Here is a 25,676-nt window from a genome sequence, read left to right on the forward strand (position 1 = left end):
CCTTGGGTAAGACTGACAGGCGTCTCAGCCAATCAGGTTGGCCGGTTCTGGCTACCGGTAACCTGATTGGCTGAAGCGTCATCAAGGGCGGGAAAAGACATCTAGGGTCGAGGACGTGGATGGCTGACTCCAGTAAACGTAAGTGCCGGCCGGGAGGGGGGGGGGATTTTACAGGGCACAGCGGCGACGAAGGGCACAGTGGCGACAATTGGCACAGCGGCATAAATGGGCACAGTGGCGACAATGGACACAGTGGCGACAATGAGCACAGTGGCGACAATGAGCACAGTGGCGACAATGAGCACAGTGGCGACAATGAGCACAGTGGCGACAATGAGCACAGTGGCGACAATGAGCACAGTGGCGACAATGAGCACAGTGGCGACAATGGGCACAGTGGCGACAATGGGCACAGTGGCGACAATGGGCACAGTGGCGACAATGGGCACAGTGGCGACAATTAAAGGGCACAGTGACATCAATGGGCACAGTGGCGACAATTGATGGCACAGTGGCTGTGTTTGATGGCATGGCACAGTGGCTGCGTTTCATGGCATGGCACAGTGGTGACAATTGATGGCACAGTGGCTGCGTTTGATGGCATGGCACAGTGGTGCGAATTGATGGCACAGTGGCTGCGTTTGATGGCATGGCATAGTGACTGCATTTGATGGCATGGAACAGTAGTGACAATTCATGGCACAGTGGCTGCAGGGCCGGCGCTAGGTATAGGCAAGTCAGGCGGCTGCCTAGAGCGCCAGGGTAGGGAGAGCGGCAAAATCCGGATCCCCAGCCACTCGCTGGGGATTCGGATCATTAAAATACCTCCTGGACCTGCATTTTTTAAAAACATGCCTTATGGCGCCAGCCGCCAGGCTAGGGGGCGGTTGCGCCTGTGGAGAAATCGCCTCCACAACACTTTTCTTAGCCTGCAGTGCCGACCGTAGCAGCGGCAGTGAGATGAGGGGAGAGAGCCGGGACAGCAGCTGGCCGGAAGTGCTGCTCGATTGATGGTGGTCAGTGGAAGTTAAAGCAGCCAGGGTGAGATGGTGTCTAAAGCCCTGCTTGCAAGTCCGTGCTTGCCGCTATGTCCGATTCCCCCTCCCCTCCTCCTCCTGGTTTGCCTTGGAATCTGTAGTGAGAATGTAAGAAGAGGAGTCAGACGGGCAGCAGCGCGTTTCATTAGGTACATTAGTGTAAGCACAGGCAGGATGCTCAGTGCTGCAGCATCCTGCACCCAGTCACAAGAAATAAAAAAATGTACTCTGCTTTTAAGTTCACTGTGCATTGCACTGTGTACAGAGGGGGAACTGGTTTGTGCGTGGGGGGCAGATATATATATATATATATATATATATATATATATATATATATATATATATATATATATATATATATATATATATATATATATATATATATATATATATATATATATATATATATATATATATATATATATATGTGTGGGGGGGGGCAGAGATGTGCAGGGGGGTACAGTGGGAACTGGTGTGTGGGGGGGACATGTACAGGGGGGTACAGAGTGGGAACTGGTGTGGGGGGGGGGATACGGGTGTGTGAGAGGGATACAGGTGTGTGGGGGGGCAGATGTGCGGGGGGAGTACAGAGTGGGAACTGGTGTGGGGGGGCAGATGTGCAGGGGGAGTACAGTGGAAACTGGTGTGTGGGGGGGACAGGTGTGGGGGTTTGTACAGAGTGGGAACTGGTGGGGGGGGGGACATGTGCAGGGGGGTACAGAGTGGGAACTGGTGTGGGGGGGGCAGATGTGCAGGGGGGTACAGTGGGAACTGGTGAGTGGGGGGACAGGTGTGTGTGTGTGGGGGGTACAGAGTGGGAACTGGTGTGGGGGGCAGATGTGCAGGGGGTACAGAGTGGGAACTGGTGTGGAGGGGGAGACAGGTGTGTGTGTGGGGGGTACAGAGTGGGGGGGAGACAGGTGTGTGTGTGGTGGTACAGAGTGGGAACTGGTGTGGGTGGAGATGTGCAGGGGGGTACAGTGGGAACTGGTGTGTGGGGGGGGACATGTGCAGGGGGGTACAGAGTGGGAACTTGTGTGGGGGGATACAGGTGTGTGGGTGGGTACAGAGTGGGAACTGGTGTGGGGGGCAGATGTGCAGGGGGGTACAAAGTGGGAACTGGTGTGGGGGGGCAGATGTGTGGGGGAAACATATGTGCAGGGAGGTACAGAGTGGGAACTGGTGTGTATGTGGGGAGGGGGGACAGATGTGCAGGGGGTACAGAGTGGGAACTGGTGTGTATGTGGGGAGGGGGGACAGATGTGCAGGGGGTACAGAGTGGGAACTGGTGTGGAGGGGGAGACAGGTGTGTGTGTGTGTGGGGGGGGGGTACAGAGTGGGGGGGAGACAGGTGTGTGTGTGTGTGGGGGTACAGAGTGGGAACTGGTTTGGGGCCGACAGGTGTGTGTGTGGGGGGGGGGGGGGGGGGGTACAGAGTGGGAACTGGTGTGGGGGGGTTCAGACGGGGGGAGACAGGTGTGTGTGGGGGGGGGACAGATGTGTGGGGGAAACATATGTGCAGGGAGGTACAGAGTGGGAACTGGTGTATATGTGGGGGGGACAGATGTGCAGGGGGGTACGTATGGGGAGCGAATGGCGTGTGCGCGAGGGGGGGGGGGGCGTCAAAATGAGGCTTCGCCTAGGGTGTTAAAAATCCTTGCACCAGCCCTGAGTGGCTGCATTTGATGGGCACAGTGAGGCTGCATTTTTTTTTCCATTTGCGCCCCCCCAACATTTTTGAGCACCAGCCGCCACTGTCTGTCAGTCCTTGTACAGCAGGGAGCTTGGAAAAAGGATGGGAGAAGCAGCAAAAAAATCCAAGCAGAGTGACCAAGAGATACGCTCATCAGGAGCGAACCTGTCCATTGGGGGCACACAGGGGCCATCCCCTATATCCATGCGCCCGGCCCCTATCAGGATGCCGGGGCGCATGAATTCCGATGGCAGTGATGGGCGGGGGTGTGGTTTTAGAAGCACTGATTAGAGCCAGAGGATTGCGTCCGGAGCCCACCCAGGACCGGGTGTGTTGCACCAGCGAATGAACATTTGCTGTTGCAACAATGATCCTCCTCCTGGCCAATCGGTAAGCAGGTCTGATACCCGTCACCCGTTTGGCTGAAAGGGCAGGTGATTCTATTGGACACCTAGGAGAACAAGAAGGGAGGAGCCGCAAAGAAGACACAGGAGCCCACCGTCCATAGAAGCCCTGCTGCCGCCGAAGCCTGCAAGCCCTGGCGAAGACCGCCGCTGCCTGCTGGAGCCCGCAACCCGCCGCTGCCTGCCGCTGGAGCCCGTAACCTGCCCGACAGGGCCCCTGCTGGGGTAAGTGCGTAGGGGGGCAGGGGGTGGTGCTGAGATGCCACTGACCGATGGGGTGGGGGGGGGCATAAAAAAATAAAAAACAAGGCCGCTTCTGTTTTCACTGTCCAGTCACAGGATAAAAGTTTGCGGGAAACCTGTAAGTAAAAGTGAAACTGCAGCAGAGAAAGATCAGGTCTCCCTTCCTGATAGATAGGGTTGTACACTATGGCAGAGCTGTGTAAATCCCAGGAACGCATGGACAGAAATACAAATCTTTTGGCAGGAAAAACTGCTCCCTTGTATTTATTTCTTCTGTGTGTTTAGCGGTTTTCTCGGAGTTCAGCTTTAAAGAGAACACTGAATGCACAAGTATAGAAGTAATAATGCCCAACCACTGAACCAAATCCATACAGGATCTGCTAAACCATGGAGATCAAGATGTGAGAAGCAAAAGAATTACATTTTTTATAAACAACTTCAAAAGGAAATATAAATGTACTCAATTTTTCATCTCCACAGTTTATTCATAGTAATAAAATGAAATGGAGACATTCCAATTTTTCTTTACCTTGGACGACCACATCTGGTTTTGGGACGGTAGAAAATCTCCTGTTTAAAGGATCAATCTCTCCTGGAGCAAGGAAACCCTGGACAACGAGAGAAGCGGGGGGAGAAAAATTATGTGGGTGTTCTTTGGAAAGGAAAAAAAAACAACAGGGAGAAGGAAAACGAAAGAAGGAAGGAAGGGAGAGAGGGAAAAGGAAGAAGAAGAAGAACAAGAACAAGAACAAGAACAAGAACAAGAACAAGAAGAAGAACAAGAACAAGAACAAGAACAAGAACAAGAACAAGAACAAGAACAAGAAGAAGAAGAAGAAGTTGTGTTTTCTTGGGAATGGAAGAAATGGGACAAAAAGGAAATGTGGTTTTTCTAGGGAAGGAAAGGAAGGGGAAAGAGAGAAAAGGAAAGGGGAAGGAAGGTAGAAGAAAAGGAAGGGTGGAAAGAGGAATGAAAGGAGGAGAAGGAAAGGAAGAGCGAGAAGGGAAAGGAAGGGCAGGAAGGGAAAGGAAAGAAAAGGAATGGGGAAAGAAATGTGGGTATGCTTTGGAAGGAAAGGAGAAGGAAGGGGATGCAAAGAAAAGGAGAAAAAAAAAAGGAAAGGAAAGGAGGAGGGAGGAAGGGAAAATAGAAGGAAAGGAAGGAGAAGGGAGGGAGGGAATGGGAAGAAAAGGCAAAGGAAGCAAAGGAGAAGAAAAGAAAAGCAAAGCAAAGGAAGAAAAAAAAAAAAAGGAAAAAAAGACTAAATGGAAAAGGGGAAGGAAAAATAAAAAAGGGAAAGGAAAGAAAGGGAAAGGAAGGAAAGGGGAAGGAAGGAAAAGAAAATGTGGGTTATCTTTAGAGAGGAAGGAAAGGGAAGTGGGAAGGGAAAGAAAGAAATGGGACAAAAGAAAAAAATTGGTTTTCTTGGGAAGGAAACGGGAAGTAAAGGAAAATGAGAAAGAAGGGAGGAAAATGAAAATGAAAAAGAACAAAGGAAAGGAAGAAAAAGATAAAGGGAAAGAAAAGCGAAAGGAAGGGAAGAGAAGGGCAAGGAAGAAAAGGAAAAGGAGGGAGGGAGGGAAGAGAAGGGCAAGGAAGAAAAGGAAAAGGAGGGAGGGAGGGGAGGGAAGGGAAAGAAAGAAAGAAAGAAAGAAAGAAAGAAAGAAAGAAAGAAAGAAAGAAAGAAAGAAAGAAAGAAAGAAAGAAAGAAAGAAAGAAAGAAAGAAAGAAAAGGAATGGAGAAAGAAGAGAGGAATGGAAGGGTAAGGAAATGAAAGAAAAGGAAAGGATTAGAAATGGAGGGAAGGGGAAGAAAGGAGAAGAGGGAAGGGAGGGAAGGGGAAGAAAGTAGAAGAGGGAAGGGGAAAAAAATCAAAAGGGGAAAAAAGGGAGGAAGAAGGGGAAGAAGTGCAAAAGGAAAGGAATGAAAAGATAAAAAGGGGAGGAAGGGGAAAGCAAAGGAAAGGGAAAAGAAAAAGAAAGCAGTGAGGGAAAAGAAAATGTGTGTTTTTAATGGAAATAAATGAGAGATAGAGATAGAAAATAAAAAGACAGAGAACAAGAGAGAGAAAAAAAAGAGGCAGAGCGAGAAGAGAGAAAAAAAAAAGAGACAGTATAGAGAGTGCAAAATAGTCAGAGAAAAAGAAGCAGGGAGAAAGAGCTTCTGCAAGAGATGTAGTAAAATAGAGAGGGGAAGAACAAAAAAAAAAAAAAAAAAAGGGGGGGGGGATGTTGAAAGGAAAAAAAAAAGTGGAACAGAAGAGCAGAGGAAGAGAAAAATATGTGTAGTAAGATAAGGGAAAAGATAAAAAAAAGACAAACACGTAGAGCGCGATAGAAGGAAAAAAAGAAAAGGGAGGGGGGGGGAAACAGATGTGGAAAGGCAGAGAGGGAGTGGGGGGGTTGTAGAGAGATCCCCAGATAAAGGTAGAGGAGACATGCGGTTGATTACCTCGGACATCAGACATCCTAAAATATAAAGTGATTGCCCCCACATATGTGGAAGTTTCCCCATGGCTATTCGGTCTACAGAGTGCGGATTTCTATACTCTTCTTCCACCTGAAAAATAAAAAAATCTCTAATTCACAGAATATTTCCCCTCTTTATCTTTAATACTGGCCCAGCGATTTCCATGCCGGCTGACCTTCTCCTCGGGAACACTGTACAATTCTGGAACTAGGCGGACGCCGTGCTTCCCCTTGATCAGGACGCCTTCCAGAGCCTCTCTATATTCCTGCACCTGGGACGAGGAAAACAAAAAAAATTAAAAGGACAAAGTCACTTCTGGATTCACAACATTACACACCAACCAGGCCTCACCTGTTCCATATCACCGATGAAAATGCCATCGAGGATTAAATACGTCCAGAACAGAGGCCACTCACACTCAATATTCTCAAAGAGCTTCAGCTCCGCCGGCTCATAATACAGCCGGGTCGGATCCTGGAAAACGATCAGAAAGAATTTTTCAGGTATATAAAAAACACACAATTAAAAATTCTTACAGTAAATAAAAATAATAAAGGAATATCTCGTCACTTTTTAGATCTCACAGCAATAATATTTGGGGAGGGCTTATACCTCTTTTGGAGTACGATATCCGTCACGCAGAAAGCGACAACAACCATACCGGCCCTGTGCAATATAAAACATCACCAATCAAAAGAAAACAGGACAATAAAATTCGGGCACACTATATTAATACAGCAGTGAAATAAACACAGAAAGAAGGATGGAGGAGGACAGGCAGATGAAGAAAACGAAATCTTAAGAAGATAAATCTGGTCACTGGATATGAAGACAATCCAAATCACAACATTTCTGTGTAGTTTATTTTTTTACCTATTGCTATATTATTATTATTATATACTCCGATTCCTCGTGTATTGAAACTGAACGGTCTGCCTTCACTTTGATAAGAGCTGCAAAACTGTTGGCACTATATAAATCCTAAAATAATTTATATATTTATTTTATTACTTTATTATTAATTAAATCAATTTTAACTTTTTTGGACTTAAATTTGCCTATATATATATATATATATATATATATATATATATATATATATATATATATATATATATATATATATATATATATATATATATATATATATATATATATATATATATATATATATTTTTTTTTTTATTTATTTATTAATTTTTTTTTAATTCCCACACCCCTTGCAATCTAACAAAATCCAATAACTGCCCCTCCCCCGCATTTTTTTTTTTTTAAAGAAAATTCATCCCTATGTCAATGCTACGTGCTCTCTGGCAACTCTCCCTCTATTGTCTGCTCTATATTCACTCCCCTCCCCCAATCCACACTATTTACTCCACAATTATCTCCTGGACACATACTGCCCTGCAGTCATACTTTCCTCGGACCTCTCCTATAGATACTGACCATTGACATTTGCACTGCACTCCTCTCCTATAAATACGGTCATACCCTCTGCACGCTTCTCCTGTACATACTGCCTACTGTGATACCGTCAGCACTCCTCTCCTGTACATACTACCCACTGTCATACCCTCCACACTCCTCTCCTGTACATACTGCCCACTGTCATACCCTCCGCACTTCTCTCCTATACATCGTGCCCACTGTCCTACCCTCCACACTCCTCTCCTGTACATACTGCCCACTGTCATACCCTCCGCACTCCTCTCCTGTACATACTGCCCACTGTCATACCCTCCGCACTCCTCTCCTGTACATACTGCCCACTGTCATACCCTCCGCACTCCTCTCCTGTACATACTGCCTACTGTGATACCCTCCGCACTTCTCTCCTATACATCGTGCCCACTGTCCTACCCTCCACACTCCTGTCCTGTACATACTGCCCACTGCCATACCCTCCACACTCCTCTCCTGTACATATTGCCCACTGTCATACCCTCCACACTCCTCTCCTGTAAATACTGCCCGCTGTCCTACCCTCCGCACCCTTCTACCGGACAAACAGCCCACTGTCATACCCTCCGCACTCCTCTCCTGTACATATTGCCCACTGTCATACCCTCCACACCCCTCTCCTGTACATACTGCCCACGGTCATACCCTCCACACTCCTCTCTTGTACATGCTGTCCACAGTCATACCCTCCGCACTCCTCTCCTGTACATATTGCCCGCTGTCATACCCTCCAAACCCCTCTCCTGTACATATTGCCCGCTGTCATACCCTCCAAACCCCTCTCCTGTACATACTGCCACTGTCATACCCTCCACACTTCTAGCCTATACATACTGCCGCTGTCATACCCTCCACACTTCTAGCCTATACATACTGCCCACTTTCATACCCTCCGCACTCCTCTCCTGTACTTACTGCCCACTGTCATCTCCTCCACACTCCTCTCCTGTACATACTGCCCACTGTCATACCCACTCCATTATTCTTCTATAGATACTTCCCACTGTACAATGCTATGCACTCCTCTCCTGCAGATACTACTCACCATCATCTCCTACTCCGCTATAGATACTGACCAAGATCATGCCCTTCACACTCCTCTCCTGTACACATACTCCCCGGTGCCATACCTTCAATATTCCCTTATGGACAATGCCCACTGTCATACACTTTGCACTCCTGTCCTATACTCCAAAAACATGGATTTCCTCCTTTACTACTAAAAATTGTACGCTTTGTTTACATTTCTTATAGATTGGGATTTTGTTTCATCTCTGCAGTGCAACTCAAGCGTATTCCTCATCCCAAAGGTTTAGAAGGTACAAGGAGTTGCATCAAAATAAATAGTATGGACATGAAGCTGGAAAGGAGAACCAATGGAACTCTACAAAATCTGGTAAAACAGAGTTATGGAACCAAAAGGATCAGGATGTTCATGTGTACATAGGTTCAGATTTCAATGAAATGATACCTGTAATTTGTTAATGATTTCCTGTTTTGTGATGTCCACTAACTGAGCGTCCTCCACGGCAAAGGCTGGAAAGGAGATGACGGAAAAGACCCCGGCATCTATCTCCTTGGATGTGGAAGCTCTTGGAAGCATGGACTGAAGAATAGACTATAAAAGAGGAAAAATGGTTACTAAGTGGCAGAAACAAGGATAAAACACAAGTACAGGGTCTCACCATACCTGGCAGTGCTGGATCTCATCAGACAACACATGGATAACAGACTGGGGGCCACCTTTAGCACCAAACAAATTCAGCTCATCCAACGCTTCCAGGGCAGCCTGGGGAAGAGATGGATTTTATCATAAAGCCATAAGACGTGTAAAAATGGAGCATCAGAAAGCTGAGATAAACAACAAGGGAGCACCACCTCGCTCACCCGACCAACAAGGGAGCACCACCTCGCTAACCCGACCAACAAGGGAGCACCACCTCGCTCACCCGACCAACAAGGGAGCACCACCTCGCTCACCCGACCAACAAGGGAGCACCACCTCGCTCACCCGACCAACAAGGGAGCACCACCTCGCTCACCCGACCAACAAGGGAGCACCACCTCGCTCACCCGACCAACAAGGGAGCACCACCTCGCTCACCCGACCAACAAGGGAGCACCAACTCGCTCACCCGACCAACAAGGGAGCACCACCTCGCTCACCCGACCAACAAGGGAGCACCACCTCGCTCACCCGACCAACAAGGGAGCACCACCTCGCTCACCCGACCAACAAGGGAGCACCACCTCGCTCATTCATCTAACAGGGCAGCAATGCCTTCATCACCCAACTAGCAAGGGAGCAACACCTCATTCATTTGGCCAACGAGGGAGCACCAGCAAGGAGGTCCCCACCCTGCTCATGCCAACAAGGAAGTCACCACCTTGCTCATGCCAGCCAGCAAAGAAGTCACCACCTTGCTCATTCCAGCCAGCAAGGAAGTCACCACCTTGCTCATGCCGGCAAGCAAATAGGGACCACCTTGCTCATCCCAACCAGCAAGGGGGCACCACCTTACTAATCCCAACAAGCAAGGGGGCACCACCTTACTCATCCCAACCGGCAAGGGGGCACCACCTTACTCATCCCAACCGGCAACGGGGCACCACCTTACTCATCCCAACCGGCAACGGGGCACCACCTTACTCATCCCAACCGGCAACGGGGCACCACCTTACTCATCCCAACCGGCAACGGGGCACCACCTTACTCATCCCAACCGGCAACGGGGCACCACCTTACTCATCCCAACCGGCAACGGGGCACCACCTTACTCATCCCAACCGGCAACGGGGCACCACCTTACTCATCCCAACCGGCAACGGGGCACCACCTTACTCATCCCAACCGGCAACGGGGCACCACCTAACTCATCCCAACCGGCAACGGGGCACCACCTTACTCATCCCAACCGGCAAGGGGGCACCACCTTACTCATCCCAACCGGCAAGGGGGCACCACCTTACTCATCCCAACCAGCAAGGGGGCACCACCTTACTCATCCCAACCAGCAAGGGGGCACCATCTTACTCATCCCAACCAGCAAGGGGGCACCACCTTACTCATCCCAACCAGCAAGGGGGCACCATCTTACTCATCCCAACCAGCAAGGGGGCACCACCTTACACATCCCAACCAGCAAGGGGGCCCCAGATTACCCATTCCAACCAGCAAGAGGGCCCCAGATTACTCATTACAACCGGGAAGGGGGCACCACCATACTCATCCAGATCAGCAGGGGGGGGGCGGTGACACCTTGCTCCTCTAGCTAGCAAGGGATTGACATTGCTCATCCGGCCAGGAAGGTGTCACCAGTGATAAGATAGCCATTATTTGCATTTCAAATGGCATTCCAAGTACTTTTTTGACCCAATAGTGAAGTCAGGCTTAAATAATGAAGCAAGTTTAAGCAGTGACGTGTACATGAATTATTAATAAGAAGGCAGAGAGAATATATTCGGATAGTGAAGCAACATGCAATTAAAAAAAAAAAAAAAAAAAAAAAAAAAAAAAAGGAGGTGGTCTAAAAAAAGGACCTTTATGTGTACAGGAATTCTTTTACCTTGGCCATTCCAATTGAACTGGCGTTCAGCTCGGCAATCCCTTGATTCGTCTTATCGCCACGTTCCCACATCCCGAAGTCCTGCAGGAAATATAAAGCTCATATTACAAATAAAAACGAATAGCAGATCATTTTCGGTGAATCACACCCCACAATCCTACATATGCTGATCTTACTCACCGCCGTTTTATAAGCTGCTTCAATGTAAAATACCAAATTTTGGACAAAGGTAACCTCATCCAGAGTGTAGACTATATGAAGACCTGGTGGAAGCAAGGCAGTCATTATTACCACGGCAATCGAGACATTAATACCTTTTTGGCCTGGTTAATATACTATTAAAACAGTTCCATTATATCTGTTCAATACGTACAAAAAAAGTGGCTGTAAAGGCGTTTTTTTTACCTTCATGCATTCTATGATGCTCTTCTTTACTTGTACAACCGATTTGGACCAGTGCACAAAGCAAGGTTCATAAAAGACATGGATGATGAGTGGGTAGGTCACAGCCAGGGGTCCTCGGCAGGGAGCCCCTCACCAGCCAGGGGTCCTCGGCAGGGAGCCCGTCACCAGCCAGGGGTCCTCGGCAGGGAGCCCGTCACCAGCCAGGGGTCCTCGGCAGGGAGCCCGTCACCAGCCAGGGGTCCTCGGCAGGGAGCCCGTCACCAGCCAGGGGTCCTCGGCAGGGAGCCCGTCACCAGGCCAGGGGTCCTCGGCAGGGAGCCCGTCACCAGGCCAGGGGTCCTCGGCAGGGAGCCCGTCACCAGGCCAGGGGTCCTCGGCAGGGAGCCCGTCACCAGGCCAGGGGTCCTCGGCAGGGAGCCCCTCACAGCCAGGGGTCCTCGGCAGGGAGCCCCTCACAGCCAGGGGTCCTCGGCAGGGAGCACCTCACAGCCAGGGGTCCTCGGCAGGGAGCACCTCACAGCCAGGGGTCCTCGGCAGGGAGCACCTCACAGCCAAGGGGTCCTCGGCAGGGAGCACCTCACAGCCAAGGGGTCCTCGGCAGGGAGCCCCTCACAGCCAGGGGTCCTCGGCAGGGAGCCCCTCACAGCCAGGGGTCCTCGGCAGGGAGCACCTCACAGCCAGGGGTCCTCGGCAGGGAGCACCTCACAGCCAAGGGGTCCTCGGCAGGGAGCCCGTCACAGCCAGGGGTCCTCGGCAGCGAGAGTGCCATTGCACAGACCTGGTCATAGTGAGAGGTCTTTGTGTAGACTCCGTTACAAGGGAAGGTTTTTGCGCGGACCTAGTCATATGGAACCGGTCATACAGAGAGGTCTTTGCAGGGACCTGGTCCTACAAAGAGCTCTATGTACGAGTAAAACATTATTTATATCTACCTATACACACACATACATACCAGATGCAGTCATCTGTGCCAGGAACAGTAAAAAGATTGAAGTGGCATCAAGCTGTAGATGACCCCACTGATCATCCCCAACGACAGTAGAACAGGTGTTGGTGTTGTACTTGGCATGGAGGGAATCTCGGGTGCCCTGACTGTACTTGAATTCTTCCACTTTGGGGACCTGTAGAAAAGGAACATAATTGATGAGCCTCAATCAGGTCAAGCATTTCCGCCATGTTAAATTATCACCAAACACTAACGGAAAAGCCAAAGTAACAATTTTGTGAAGCCATTTGGAGGCTGCCAAGATCAGAGCTTTTATAGGCTACTGTTGAGCCAGCTGTGGACATGCTTACCTGTCTCATCATACATTGCAGAAGACCCCTCATAAGCTTGACCACATTCTGTTGGCGAAATAAAAGAAGGCATGTAATTGGCTGTACCCAATGAGCAAACATTCTAAAATACAATCTTATGCTATATCTACAGTTGAAAAATCGATTAACTTTGCTCCAGTCTATACAGATCACAAACATGAGTTTGGGGGGCATACAGTACAGAATAGGTGCTTGTACATTGCCAGGCTGTGGTGGTTGCCCCCCCAGTGCAACCTACCTTCCACCACTAGACATGGCGAGAGATCATTCAAATGCCGCGTACACACGATCCTTTTTCGGCATGAAAAAAACTACGTTTTCAATTTTTTTATTTAAAATGATGGTGTGTGGGCTTCATTTTTCGGCTTCTGAAAAACTACAAAAAAATTTCAAGCATGCTGCATTTTTTAACAACGTTTTAACTAGATGCCGACCAGCCGCCGCAGTTCTACGGCGGCAGATTGGCTCTCCTGGGCGAGAGCCCGTAGCTCTACCTCAACTTTTGCGAGATAGTACAAGTGGTGGTAGCATTCCGTTTATCCCGGTCCCTATGGGTCAGGCAGCAGGACACAGGATATGGGGAATGACCTTTAGCAGGGACACACTGCGCGAAATATTAGACGCGGCTCAGGAGCCGTTATTAGAAATGGAGGTTGGAGAACACGTGGAGCTAAATCCAGCAGACATCCCTCCGGTGTATATAATAAGTCTATAACAACATGAGCACGTGGCAATGCTGAGCATATAGAGAAAGCACAGATGATATTGGGTGACCCTATCCAGGGCCGATCCCCTCTATAGGCTCACTATGCAAGCCGCTTAGGGCCCCCGGGGAGGTCAGGATCGGCACTGACCCTATCGGACGTTCCTCCCATCTTACCTGTTCCAGCTCATAAGCCTTGGCTTTGTCCTCGTCCCGGTCGGCATTCTTCCTGTAAGCCAGGCTCAGGCCCCACACTGCCAGGACGGTGTACACATTGTCGCGCACCCAGGCGTCTTTATGTTCGCAGCTGGCTGGCAGCAAACCCGTGACTGGATTCTGAAATAAACATCCACACATTAAATTCACAACGTTTGAACTCTGACGCTAATAAATAATTCATTTAACCTTTTTTTTTAGCAATTTTGCATTTAAAAAATAATAATTTTAAAGTCTCAAGATTAGTTAAAACCCTCCAAAAAAAAAACATTACACACACATAGGCCCGGATTCACATACATCGGCGCATATTTATGCCGCCGTAGCGCATCTTCTTTACGCTACGCCGGCGCAGAGGCAAGCACTGGATTCACAAAGCCAGTGCTGCCAAATCTGCGCTGGGTTTCCAAGTCGTAGGTGGAAGTGGGCGTGAGCCACGCTAATGAGGCGTGACCCCATGCAAATGATGGGCCGAGCGCCAGACAGATACGAATCGCCAACTGCGCATGCGCCGTCCCGTGGACGCAAACCAGTGCGCATGCTCACAATCACGTCGGAACTACTCCCTAAGATACACCGGAGCACCAGCAGAATTAGAGCGGAGACTGCAAGCCAGACCTTCTTGTCTAACATCATCGTCCTGACCTCATGAATGCTCTTCTGGAAGAGCGGTCAAACATTCCCATAGACACACTCCTAAACCTTGTGGACGGCCTTCCCAGAAGAGTTGACGCTGTTATAGCTGCAGAGGGCGGAGCCAACTCAATATTGAACCCTACGGACTCCTTTCACACCTGCGACCGGACATTTTTTTGTTTGCACTTTGCTGAACCAAAACCTTTTTTTGGCACAGAGCCAAACGCGTTTTACATTCTGCATTTTTTTCTGCCCGACAAAGTGGGACTGCTACCCGTGTTTGGAGCACCTTCGAGAAATAACGACACTGCAAACACGTTTTTAGAACATTTCCAAAAAACTTGCCTTTCCAGAGCGCCTGGGTGAGAATGTGACCCAACATTTCCCCCTGGCGGGTATTTCTATCTATGAGCGGTGCTAAGTAATGGACAATTTCACCGTCTGCCATTGCTGAGTCATGTCCAAGTCATCTGGTGCCCTTGAAATAGAGTCATTCTGGGAAGGAGCTGTGAGTGGCAGGAAGCTGGCACAGGTCGGCATGGATTACCTCTTCACAGCAAGGCGGAAGGAGGCACCTTGTAACACATTACTTAATGTATATCAATATCCACAACCATTAAAGCAGAACTCCGGATGCAAAATCTTTCCTTAAATGTCTGAAGGTTATTGTATACATTTTCCGCATTAACGTAAAAAAACAAAAAAACAAAACAAACACGTAGGCAGGCGGCTCCCCAGCACCCCCCTTCTATGTACCCGAATCTGATCTCGATCCAGCGATGTGCCCAAGATCAGCAGCTCTCTTGGAACTCTCTCTCTCCACATTGGTTTAGAGATATCAGTGAGAGCCAATGGCTCCCACTGCTGTCAATCACAGCCAGCGGGAGCAGGGGGCAGGGCCAAGTCATGCTCTGTGTGCTAGTGCAGGGTTTGACAAATTTGCTTGGAATCTAGGAGCCAGCTAAAAAAGTTAGGAGCCAGAAAAGGCACCCCGTCCCGACGAGCTTGCGCGCAGAAGCGAACACATACGTGAGCAGCGCCCGCATATGTAAACGGTGTTCAAACCACACATGTGAGGTATCGTCACGTTCGTTAGAGCGAGAGCAATAATTCTAGCCCTAGACCTTCTCTGTAACTCAAAACATGCAACCTGTAGATTTTTTTTAAACGTCGCCTATGAAGATTTTAAAGGGTAAAAGTTTGTCGGCATTCCACGAGCGGACGCAATTTTGAAGCGTAACATGTTGGGTATGAATTTACTTGGCGTAACATTATCTTTCATAATATTAAAAAAAATTGGGATAACTTTACTGTTGTCTTATTTTTTAATTAAAAAAAGTGTAATTTTTTCCAAAAAAGTGCGCTTGTAAGACCGCTGCGCAAATACGGCGTGACAGAAAGTATTGCAACGATCGCCATTTTATTCTCTAGGGTGTTAGGATAAAAAATATATATAATGTTTGGGGGTTCTAATTAGAGGGAAGAAGATGGCAGTGAAAATAGTGAAAAATTACATTAGAATTGCTGTTTAAAGCGGTAGTTCACCCTCAACCACACGATTTTACCATCGAGACAGGCATTTTAGCGCGAGCTACAGTATGCCTGTCCCGATTTTTTTAACCCCGGACTCACCTTGTAATCGTAGATTGTAGATTTCGGCTCCCGCGGGGAATGGGCGTGCCTATGGAGAGGGAGGATGATTGACGGCCGGCCCTGGCACGTCACTCTCCCCGAAGACAGCCGGAGTAGGTCTCGGCTCTTCACGGCGCCTGCGCACAGGCTATGCGCAGGCGCCGTGAAGAGCCAAGCCTATTTCGGCTATTTCCGGAGAAGCGTGACGCGCCAGAGCCGGCCGTCAATCATCCTCCGTCTCCATAGGCACGCCCATTCCCCGGTATCTTCGATGTACGAGTACACGGTGAGTACGGGGGTAAAAAAAATCGCGCTAAATGCCTGATTTTATGGTAGTAGAAAAAAAAATAAAAAAAATTCCGTTCATAGGGTGAACCCCCGCTTTAACTTGTAATGCTTAACTTGTAATACCAACGGCCACCACCAGATGGAGCCAGCTCACCAAAAAAAAGCCACGTCGCCAGGACCCTATTTCTAGTCGCCATGGCGACCTGGCGACCGGGATTTGTCGAGCCCTGTGCTAATGGACACACAAAGTACGGCTCGGGAGCAAGCACACATGAGTAGGGGGGGGGGGAGAGATCCGAAAAGAGGACAATCAGGATTGCACAGAGCAGGCAAGTATAACATCTTTGTTATTTAAAGAAAAATACAATTCCCAGTTTTTCCATCACTTTTAAATGCATTTCCCAATAGTATAAAAGGATAGAAATCCACTGTGTGCACCAAAAGCCTTCGCAAACTTTATTATTGCCTAGAAAAAGTAGCAGTGATTTCATTACTATGTTGCTCGGCCTCTGCAGGAGGGGCTCAGCAGGCAGGGCAGGGAGGGGCCCCCACTGTATGTAGGAGCACCTTCGTCCCCGACATGGACTATGGCATTGTAGCGCGCTGGAAGAGGATGTTACAAGGAGGCAGAAATAAAAAAAACACAGTAAAAAAGACATTTTGAAGAAAAATACATTACAGGGAGTGCGGCGGACACACAGTCTATGGACTATGGATATTGTTTACGGTCACTTTAAAAGTGGGCCAGGCCTGGTTTTGGGTAGGAAACTGTGGGAAGCAGAGATTTCACTGCTCCCGGGAGGTTGGCTCTACCACATGAGGGCCCCAGTACTCTGCTAGCACTACCAGTCAAGTCATCTGCACCATCTACTGTTCAAGGAACCCCTAGAGGAATCCTGGTTGGGAAAGCCCCCCCCCCCCCCAGTGTGGCCCCTGACAAACATCACCACATAATGTTCAGTGAATGCAATAAAGTGCATGGTCGGAAAGTGCCCAGCCTGGAGAGGGTCCGAGGCGGCCCACGCCACTGGAGAGGGTCCGAGGCGGCCAGCGCCACTGGAGAGGGTCCGAGGCGGCCAGCGCCACTGGAGAGGGTCCGAGGCGGCCAGCGCCACTGGAGAGGGTCCGAGGCGGCCAGCGCCACTGGAGAGGGTCCGAGGCGGCCAGCGCCACTGGAGAGGGTCCGAGGCGGCCCACGCTACTGGAGAAAGTCCGAGACGGCCCACGCTCCTGGAGAGGGTCCGAGGCGGCCCACGCTCCTGGAGAGGGTCCGAGGCGGCCCACGCTCCTGGAGAGGGTCCGAGGCGGCCCACGCTCCTGGAGAGGGTCCGAGGCGGCCCACGCTCCTGGAGAGGGTCCGAGGCGGCCCACGCTCCTGGAGAGGGACCGAGGCGGCCCACGCTCCTGGAGAGGGTCCGAGGCGGCCCACGCTCCTGGAGAGGGTCCGAGGCGGCCCACGCTCCTGGAGAGGGTCCGAGGCGGCCCACGCTACTGGAGAAAGTCCGAGGCGGCCCACGCTCCTGGAGAGGGTCCGAGGCGGCCCACGCTCCTGGAGAGGGTCCGAGGCGGCCCACGCTCCTGGAGAGGGTCCGAAGCGGCCCACGCTCCTGGAGAGGGTCCGAGGCGGCCCACGCTGCTGGGAGAGGGTCCGAGGCGGCCCACGCTACTGGAGAGGGTCCGAGGCGGCCCACGCTACTGGAGAGGGTCCGAGGCGGCCCACGCTACTGGAGAGGGTCCGAGGCGGCCCACGCTACTGGAGAGGGTCCGAGGCGGCCCACGCTACTGGAGAGGGTCCGAGGCGGCCCACGCTACTGGAGAGGGTCCGAAGCGGCCCACGCTCCTGGAGAGGGTCCGAAGCGGCCCACGCTCCTGGAGAGGGTCCGAGGCGGCCCACGCTACTGGAGAAAGTCCGAGACGGCCCACGCTACTGGAGAGGGTCCGAGGCGGCCCACGCTCCTGGAGAGGGTCCGAGGCGGCCCACGCTCCTGGAGAGGGTCCGAAGCGGCCCACGCTCCTGGAGAGGGTCCGAGGCGGCCCACGCTCCTGGAGAGGGTCCGAGGCGGCCCACGCTCCTGGAGAGGGTCCGAGGCGGCCCACGCTACTGGAGAGGGTCCGAGGCGGCCCACGCTACTGGAGAGGGTCCGAGGCGGCCCACGCTACTGGAGAGGGTCCGAGGCGGCCCACGCTACTGGAGAGGGTCCGAGGCGGCCCACGCTACTGGAGAGGGTCCGAGGCGGCCCACGCTACTGGAGAGGGTCCGAGGCGGCCCACGCTACTGGAGAGGGTCCGAGGCGGCCCACGCTACTGGAGAGGGTCCGAGGCGGCCCACGCTACTGGAGAGGGTCCGAGGCGGCCCACGCTACTGGAGAGGGTCCGAGGCGGCCCACGCTACTGGAGAGGGTCCGAGGCGGCCCACGCCGCTGGAGAAAATGGAGGAGAGCACAGAAAGGTATGAAAGAATAAGCCAATATATTTTGTTAAAAGAAAAAATTGTTTAATGAATATGCCCCTGAATGAGCACCTGGGCAGGGAACGCACTCCCCACTGACTGATGGGGCACAGGAGCCACACAATGGGCAGCAAATGGCTACTTCGGGGCATACACCGATTTTCCCAACATACATGTTCCTGCCACCATCTATGCAAGTTTACGATTCTCAAAATGGAACTGCAAAGAGCAGCACCGGCCCCCCGGCTCCAAAGTCCTGCATTTAGCATCCTGTAACCGAATACAGATGACCCTCGATCAGTTTCACACGGAGCTCAGCTCTGCCCGGCGGGCGCACCTCCAATTGTGCCAATTAAAGCTCAAACCTACACCGAGCCTTAGGAGCTATTTTGGAACGGTGGCCTCTGTCACCCCCTCTAATCTTACACACTTATCTCCCAGATCACTAGTAATACTCCCATCCCCCGTCCCAGACACCCCCAAGGAAGAAAACCGGACCAGAATATGAGAACACAACTACAAAACTCAACCTGCAAACCGCAACACTCAACCTGCAAACTACAAAATTCAACCCGCAAACTACAAAACTCAACCTGCAAACTACAAAACTCACGTCATCAAGGTGCGCGTTTCAGTCTCTTGCTCCTGTGCTTACATGTAATCATTCTTCCATTAAAAACACAATCTCACCAATTTAAAATTCTCACAGAAATAAAAAAATGGTATTTAAAACACGTTCTAAAAAAAAAAAAAAAAAAGGACTTGTGTAATGTTTTTATACAGTATCTTCCGAAAGTAAGTACACCCCTCACATTTCTGTAAACATTTTCTTGTATCTTTTCATGTGAAGAAATGACACTTTGCTACAATGTAAAGTAGTGAGTGTACAGCTTGTTTAACAGTGTACATTTGCTGTAACTCAACACACAGCCATTAATGTCTAAACCGCTGGTAACAAAAGTGAGTACACCCCTAAGTGAAAATGTCCGAATTGGGCCCAAAGTGTCAATATTTTGTGTGGCCACCATTATTTTCCAGCAGTCACAGGTCACCAGAGCTTCTCAGGTTGTCACTGGAGTCCTCTTCCCCTCCTCCATGATGACATCCCAGAGCTGGTGGATGTTAGAGACCTTGCGCTTCTCCACCTTCCATTTGAGGATGTCCCACAGATGATCAATAGGGTTTAGGTCTGGAGACATGCTTGGCCAATCCACCACCTTTACCCTCAGCTTCTTTAGCAAGGCAGGGGTGGTTTTGGAGGCGTTTGGGGTCGTTATGATGGAATACTGCCCTGCGGCCCAGTCTCTGAAGGGAGGGGATCCTGCTCTGCTTCAGTATGTCACAGTACATGTCGGCATTCATGGTTCCCTCAATGATCTGTAGCCCCCCAGTGCCGGCAGAACTCATGCAGGCCCAGACCATGACACTCCCACCACCATGCTTCACTGTAGGTAAGACACACTTGTCTTTGTACTCCTCACCTGGTTGCCGCCACACACGCCTGTCACCATCCGACACCAAATACGTTTATCTTGGTCTCATCAGACCACAGGACATGGTTCCAGTAATCCATGTCCTTAGTCTGCTTGTCTTCAACAAAATGTTTGCAGGCTTTCTTGTGCATTATCTTTAGAAGAGGTTTCCTTCTGGGACGACAGCCATGCAGACCAATTTGATGCAGTGTGCAGCGTATGGTCTGAGCACTGACAGGCTGACCGCCCACCCCTTCAACCTCTGCAGTAATGCTGGCAGCACTCATACATCTATTTCCCAAAGACGACCTCTGGATATGACGCTGAGCACGTGACCTCAACTTCTTTGGTGGACCATGGTGAGGCCTGTTCTGAGGGGAACCCGTCCTGTTATACCGCTGTATGGTCTTGGCCACCGTGCTGCAGCTCAGTTTCAGGGTCTTGGCAATCTTCTTATAGCCTCGGCCATCTTTATGTAGAGCAACAATTCTTTTTTTCAGATCCTCAGAGAGTTCTTTGCCATGAGGTGCCATGTTGAACTTCCAGTGACATGTATGAGAGAGTGAGAGCGATAAAACCAAATTTATCACACCTGCTCCCCATTCACACCTGAGACCTTGTAACACTAACAAGTCACATGACACTGGGGAGGGGAAAATGGCTAATTGGGACCAATTTGGACATTTTCACTTAGGGGTGTCCTCACTTTTGTTGCCAGCGGTTTAGACATTAATGGCTGTGTGTTGAGTTATACAAGCTGTACACTTACTACTTTACATTGTAGCAAAGTGTCATTTCTTCAGTGTTGTTACATGAATAGATAGAAGAAGATATTTACAAAAATCTAACTTTTGTGAGATACTGTATATACACACACACACTAATAAATAAAAAAATAAATATATATTTTTTTATTATTATTCATATTACATTGAAAGTCCTTGTTTTTTTCTTCTTATTTTACTAATAAATATAAAAGGTACCTAGCAAATAAAAAAAAAAAATTTTTTATATTATATATTTTTTTAAATTATTATGTATTGTTTTCTTCTTATTTGCTAGGTACCTAGCAAAAGTAAAAAAAAAAAAAAAAACTTTCAATGTAACGGAAAAAATAAATAAATAATATCAGCCAAATATATATCATTTTTTTAGTTTACTTATTTATTATGGCAACCATCACACAAATAAACAGGATCTTGTAGATTGAACCACCAGATTTTAAAACAGAAACATTCAGCAATATATATTATTTATATTCATTTTTCTAAATAAAGGGCTAGTTCCAATATGGACATATTTATTTACATATATAAAAAAGTGTATCTAAACCCCAAAAAAAATAAAATGTAATACATTGACCTGGGCTCAGAAGAAGTAGGGTAAGTTAAATGATGCTGGCCATCAGACTGGAGGACATAGTGGCAGTTTTTCTCCTGCTGGAAAATCTCTGGCATTAAAATATAACAACTAAAGCAGAAAAACGTTTTTTTGTATGCCCTTGTTTTGGATGGAGTGAAGAGAGATTTGAAGCCCTGTCAGTTGCTATTTATATCCCCGTTAGGGGGATTCACCCTCTTGGTGACCATTATGCCCAAAAGTGAAAGATAATTCTAAAATTTTGGGTTGTCACCAGAATAGGAATAGAGGGAAAATCATCCAGTGAGGACACTACCGTGTTTCCCCGAAAGTAAGACCGATCCCCAAAAATAAGATCTACCGACCGTGAAAGAAAAGATCTACCGACCGTGAAAGAAAAGATCTACCGACCGTGAAAGAAAAGATCTACCGACCGTGAAAGAAAAGATCTACCGACCGTGAAAGAAAAGATCTACCGACCGTGAAAGAAAAGATCTACCGACCGTGAAAGAAAAGATCTACCGACCGTGAAAGAAAAGATCTACCGACCGTGAAAGAAAAGATCTACCGACCGTGAAAGAAAAGATCTACCGACCGTGAAAGAAAAGATCTACCGACCGTGAAAGAAAAGATCTACCGACCGTGAAAGAAAAGATCTACCGACCGTGAAAGAAAAGATCTACCGACCGTGAAAGAAAAGATCTACCGACCGTGAAAGAAAAGATCTACCGACCGTGAAAGAAAATAAGACCGACCCTGAAAATAAGACCGACCCTGAAAATAAGACCGACCCTGAAAATAAGACCGACCCTGAAAATAAGACCGACCCTGAAAATAAGACCGACCCTGAAAATAAGACCGACCCTGAAAATAAGACCGACCCTGAAAATAAGACCGACCCTGGTTTTCCAGGAGGGCCCCAATATAAGCCCTACCACGAAAAATATAAGCCCTACCGTGTTCTTGGTTGCCAAAATAAATATAAGACCCGGGCTTATTTTTGGGAAAACACGGTAGTTCTGATGACAACCAGAGATTTGCTAATTTTAGGAGGGATTTCCTTTCACTTCCTGTTTTGGCTATGGGACAGGAAGGGAAATCTCCCCAATGGGGACACAGATAGGAAAAAATAAATGGCGGTTAGAACTCTCTGATACTCCATCCAAAATTAAAAGTTTGCCTTTAATGCTACTTTAAAAAAATAAATGTGAGAACTTTGGCTGCACTATGGTAAGCACATAGCTGAGTCAGCATGAACATTTGCCAATTTAAACAAGCGCCAACGGCCATACATGCCAGCAATGTAACCCCAGATGTACTCTGAAGGCGTGTGCTTCTTATATGCATTATGGTAATAACAAAAGGCAACCACAAGCAAGTTACAGCGAGCAGACGATAACAGAATTCCAGAGGACTTCTCGCTTTCCCTAGGACGCCACATTTTATTTAAAATTGTATCCAAATTTGACCGTTTTCTTTTTGGTAGAGCAGCCAAGTATTAGTACCCCTGCCAGGTATTTATTGTCATTGGTGGTGACACCGGGGAGATGCACCCCTCTATGTGTTCCGGTCACCATTGTTTTTGGGACAGAAAGGGAGAGAAAATACATCAGTCTTCCTCTGTGGGTGACTCTGGCTCCTGTCCTAAGACACGCGCCACCACTGACATTAATAATTTGGGGGGCTATGCTCACCTAGAGACCACCATTTCACCAACGATTTGGGGGCTATTCTCACCTAGAGACCACCATTTCACTGACACCAATGATTTGGGGGGCTATGCTCACCTAGAGACCACCATTTCACTGACATTAATAATTTGGGGGGCTATGCTCACCTAGAGACCACCATTTCACTGACACCAATGATTTGGGGGCTTTTCTCACCTAGAGACCACTATTTCACCAACACCAATAATCTGGGGGGCTATTCTCACCAGGAGACCACCATTTCACTGACACCAATGATTTGGGGGCTTTTCTCACCTAGAGACCACTATTTCACCAACACCAATAATCTGGGGGGCTATTCTCACCAGGAGACCACCATTTCACTGACACCAATGATTTGGGGGATATTCTCACCTAGAGACCACCATTTCACCAACGATTTGGGGGCTATTCTCACCTAGAGACCACCATTTCACTGACACCAATGATTTGGGGGGCTATGCTCACCTAGAGACCACCATTTCACTGACACCAATGATTTGGGGGGCTATTCTCACCAGGAGACCACCATTTCACTGACACCAATGATTTGGGGGCTATTCTCACCTAGAGACCACCATTTCACCAACACCAATGATTTGGGGGCTATTCTCACCAGGAGACCACTATTTCACCGACACCAATGATTTGGGGGCTATTCTCACCTAGAGACCACCATTTCACTGACACCAATGATTTGGGGACTATTCTCACCTAGAGACCACCATTTCACCAACACCAATGATTTGGGGGCTATTCTCACCTAGAGACCATTATTTCACTGACACCAATGATTTGGGGGCTATTCTCACCTAGAGACCACCATTTCACTGACACCAATGATTTGGGGCTATTCTCACCTAGAGACCATTATTTCACTGACACCAATGATTTGGGGACTATTCTCACCTAGAGACCACCATTTCACCAACACCAATGATTTGGGGCTATTCTCACCTAGAGACCATTATTTCACTGACACCAATGATTTGGGAGCTATTCTCACCTAGAGACCACCATTTTACTGACACCAATGATTTGGGGCTATTCTCACCTAGAGACCATTATTTCACTGACACCAATGATTTGGGGACTATTCTCACCTAGAGACCACTTTTTCACTGACACCAATGATTTGGGGGCTATTCTCACCTAGAGACCACTATTTCACTGACACCAATGATTTAACGAGACACGGCTCTGTTCTCTGGTTCCAAACAGAATGAATACTTTAATGGTAAACTCAGCTTACTATATACAGTTAGAAGCCCCATGAAACAATGGCTTAACTCCACCAACAACATGACACAATGGGTGCTTAATACACATTCCTTTAGATAATGAATTGGGGGCTATTCTGACCAGGAGACCACTATGTCACTAACACCAATAGTTGGAAGGCTTAGGGGGGGGGGCACAATCCCACTGACGCCAATAATTTGGGGCCATAATCCTGCAGATACCAGTAATCTGGAGGCCATTATTAACTGTGTGATGGGGGGGGGGGGGTCTATTCTTCCCTGGTGGCCACAGTTTCACTGACACCAATGACTTGGGGAGGGGGGGGGGGGTTATTCTCTCTTCAGGGCCCCAATCCTGCTTATATATAACAATGATTTGGCGACTAATATTCCCTGGAGGCCAAGATCCCACCGACACCAGTGATTTGGGGGCATTCTTCCCTGGCGGCCACAATCTCACTGACACCAATGATTTGGGGGGGGGGGCTATTCTCTCCTGGGGGCCACAATTTCCCCAATACTAATAATTTGAGGGACTCCACCAGATTCCATTAACATCAATGGTTTGATGAACTATTTTTTACTGGTGTTCGCTATCCCATTGACAGCTATTTTTCCATGGTGGTCACTATCCCACTGACACCAGTGACCCGGAAGGCCATATTCCCCTAGTGAGTCACAATCCCACCGACACCAATTATTTGGGTAGCTCTTGGCTCTCTGGGGCCATAATCCTGCGGATATCAATGATTTGGCGCTAATATTCCCTGAAGGCCAAGATCCCACTGACACCAATGACTTTTCTGCCCCCCCCCTTCCTGTTGATACCAATGGTTTGGGGTCAATTATTTTTAGGAGACCAAGATGCCTTTGACACCAATGATTTGAAGGGCAATTCTCCATTAAGGGGGGGGGGGGATCACAATCTCAATGACACCAATAATTTGGGAGGTGGGAATTTCTCCCTGGTGGCCACAATGACAATGATTTGGGGGGCTATTCTCCCCTGGTGGCCATACTCCTGTTGATACCAATGGTGCGGGGTCTATTCTTTATAGGAGACCAAGATATAAAAGGGCAATTCTGTTTTGGGGGTTCACAATCTAAATGACACAATTTGGGGGGGGGGGGGGCCTATTCTTTGTCATGGTCATCATACTTTTGACTGATCACTCCTTAAGACAGGTATAGTCTTGGTCTACCAATCCTTAATACATAACATGCTAAGGACAACAAGGGAACGGGGAAGTTGGTGAACGAACCTGGTGACAGAGGATGGTTTGCTGGACCAGCTTGGCATATCGATCGAGTCGGACACCAGAATTGCTCCGGCTTCTCATTGCGGCCTCTGAACCCTGGAAGAGAATGAATCCT

The 25,676-nt window shown here is 48.8% G+C and overlaps 1 protein-coding gene across 4 annotated transcripts in view; it reads right to left on the reverse strand.

The window, feature by feature from the left end:
- Positions 1–25,676, reverse strand: part of PHKA1 (phosphorylase kinase regulatory subunit alpha 1) — a 105,773-nt gene that overhangs the window by 70,389 nt on the left and 9,708 nt on the right. For all 4 annotated transcript variants that reach the window (XM_040322820.1, XM_040322819.1, XM_040322818.1 and 1 more), the window contains exons 2-14: positions 25,565–25,657; positions 13,478–13,636; positions 12,577–12,624; positions 12,233–12,401; positions 11,056–11,138; positions 10,876–10,956; positions 9,000–9,098; positions 8,781–8,927; positions 6,461–6,514; positions 6,200–6,322; positions 6,024–6,119; positions 5,831–5,938; positions 3,907–3,985 (exon numbers count right to left, since the gene is read on the reverse strand). In XM_040322820.1, coding sequence (XP_040178754.1) covers positions 3,907–3,985; positions 5,831–5,938; positions 6,024–6,119; positions 6,200–6,322; positions 6,461–6,514; positions 8,781–8,927; positions 9,000–9,098; positions 10,876–10,956; positions 11,056–11,138; positions 12,233–12,401; positions 12,577–12,624; positions 13,478–13,636; positions 25,565–25,642 — 1,324 coding nt within the window. In that variant the 5' untranslated portion in view covers positions 25,643–25,657. The remainder of the gene's footprint in view (positions 1–3,906; positions 3,986–5,830; positions 5,939–6,023; positions 6,120–6,199; positions 6,323–6,460; positions 6,515–8,780; positions 8,928–8,999; positions 9,099–10,875; positions 10,957–11,055; positions 11,139–12,232; positions 12,402–12,576; positions 12,625–13,477; positions 13,637–25,564; positions 25,658–25,676) is intronic.

The sequence above is a fragment of the Rana temporaria genome, chromosome 9, assembly GCF_905171775.1.
Source record: "Rana temporaria chromosome 9, aRanTem1.1, whole genome shotgun sequence".
NCBI classification, from domain to species: domain Eukaryota; kingdom Metazoa; phylum Chordata; class Amphibia; order Anura; family Ranidae; genus Rana; species Rana temporaria.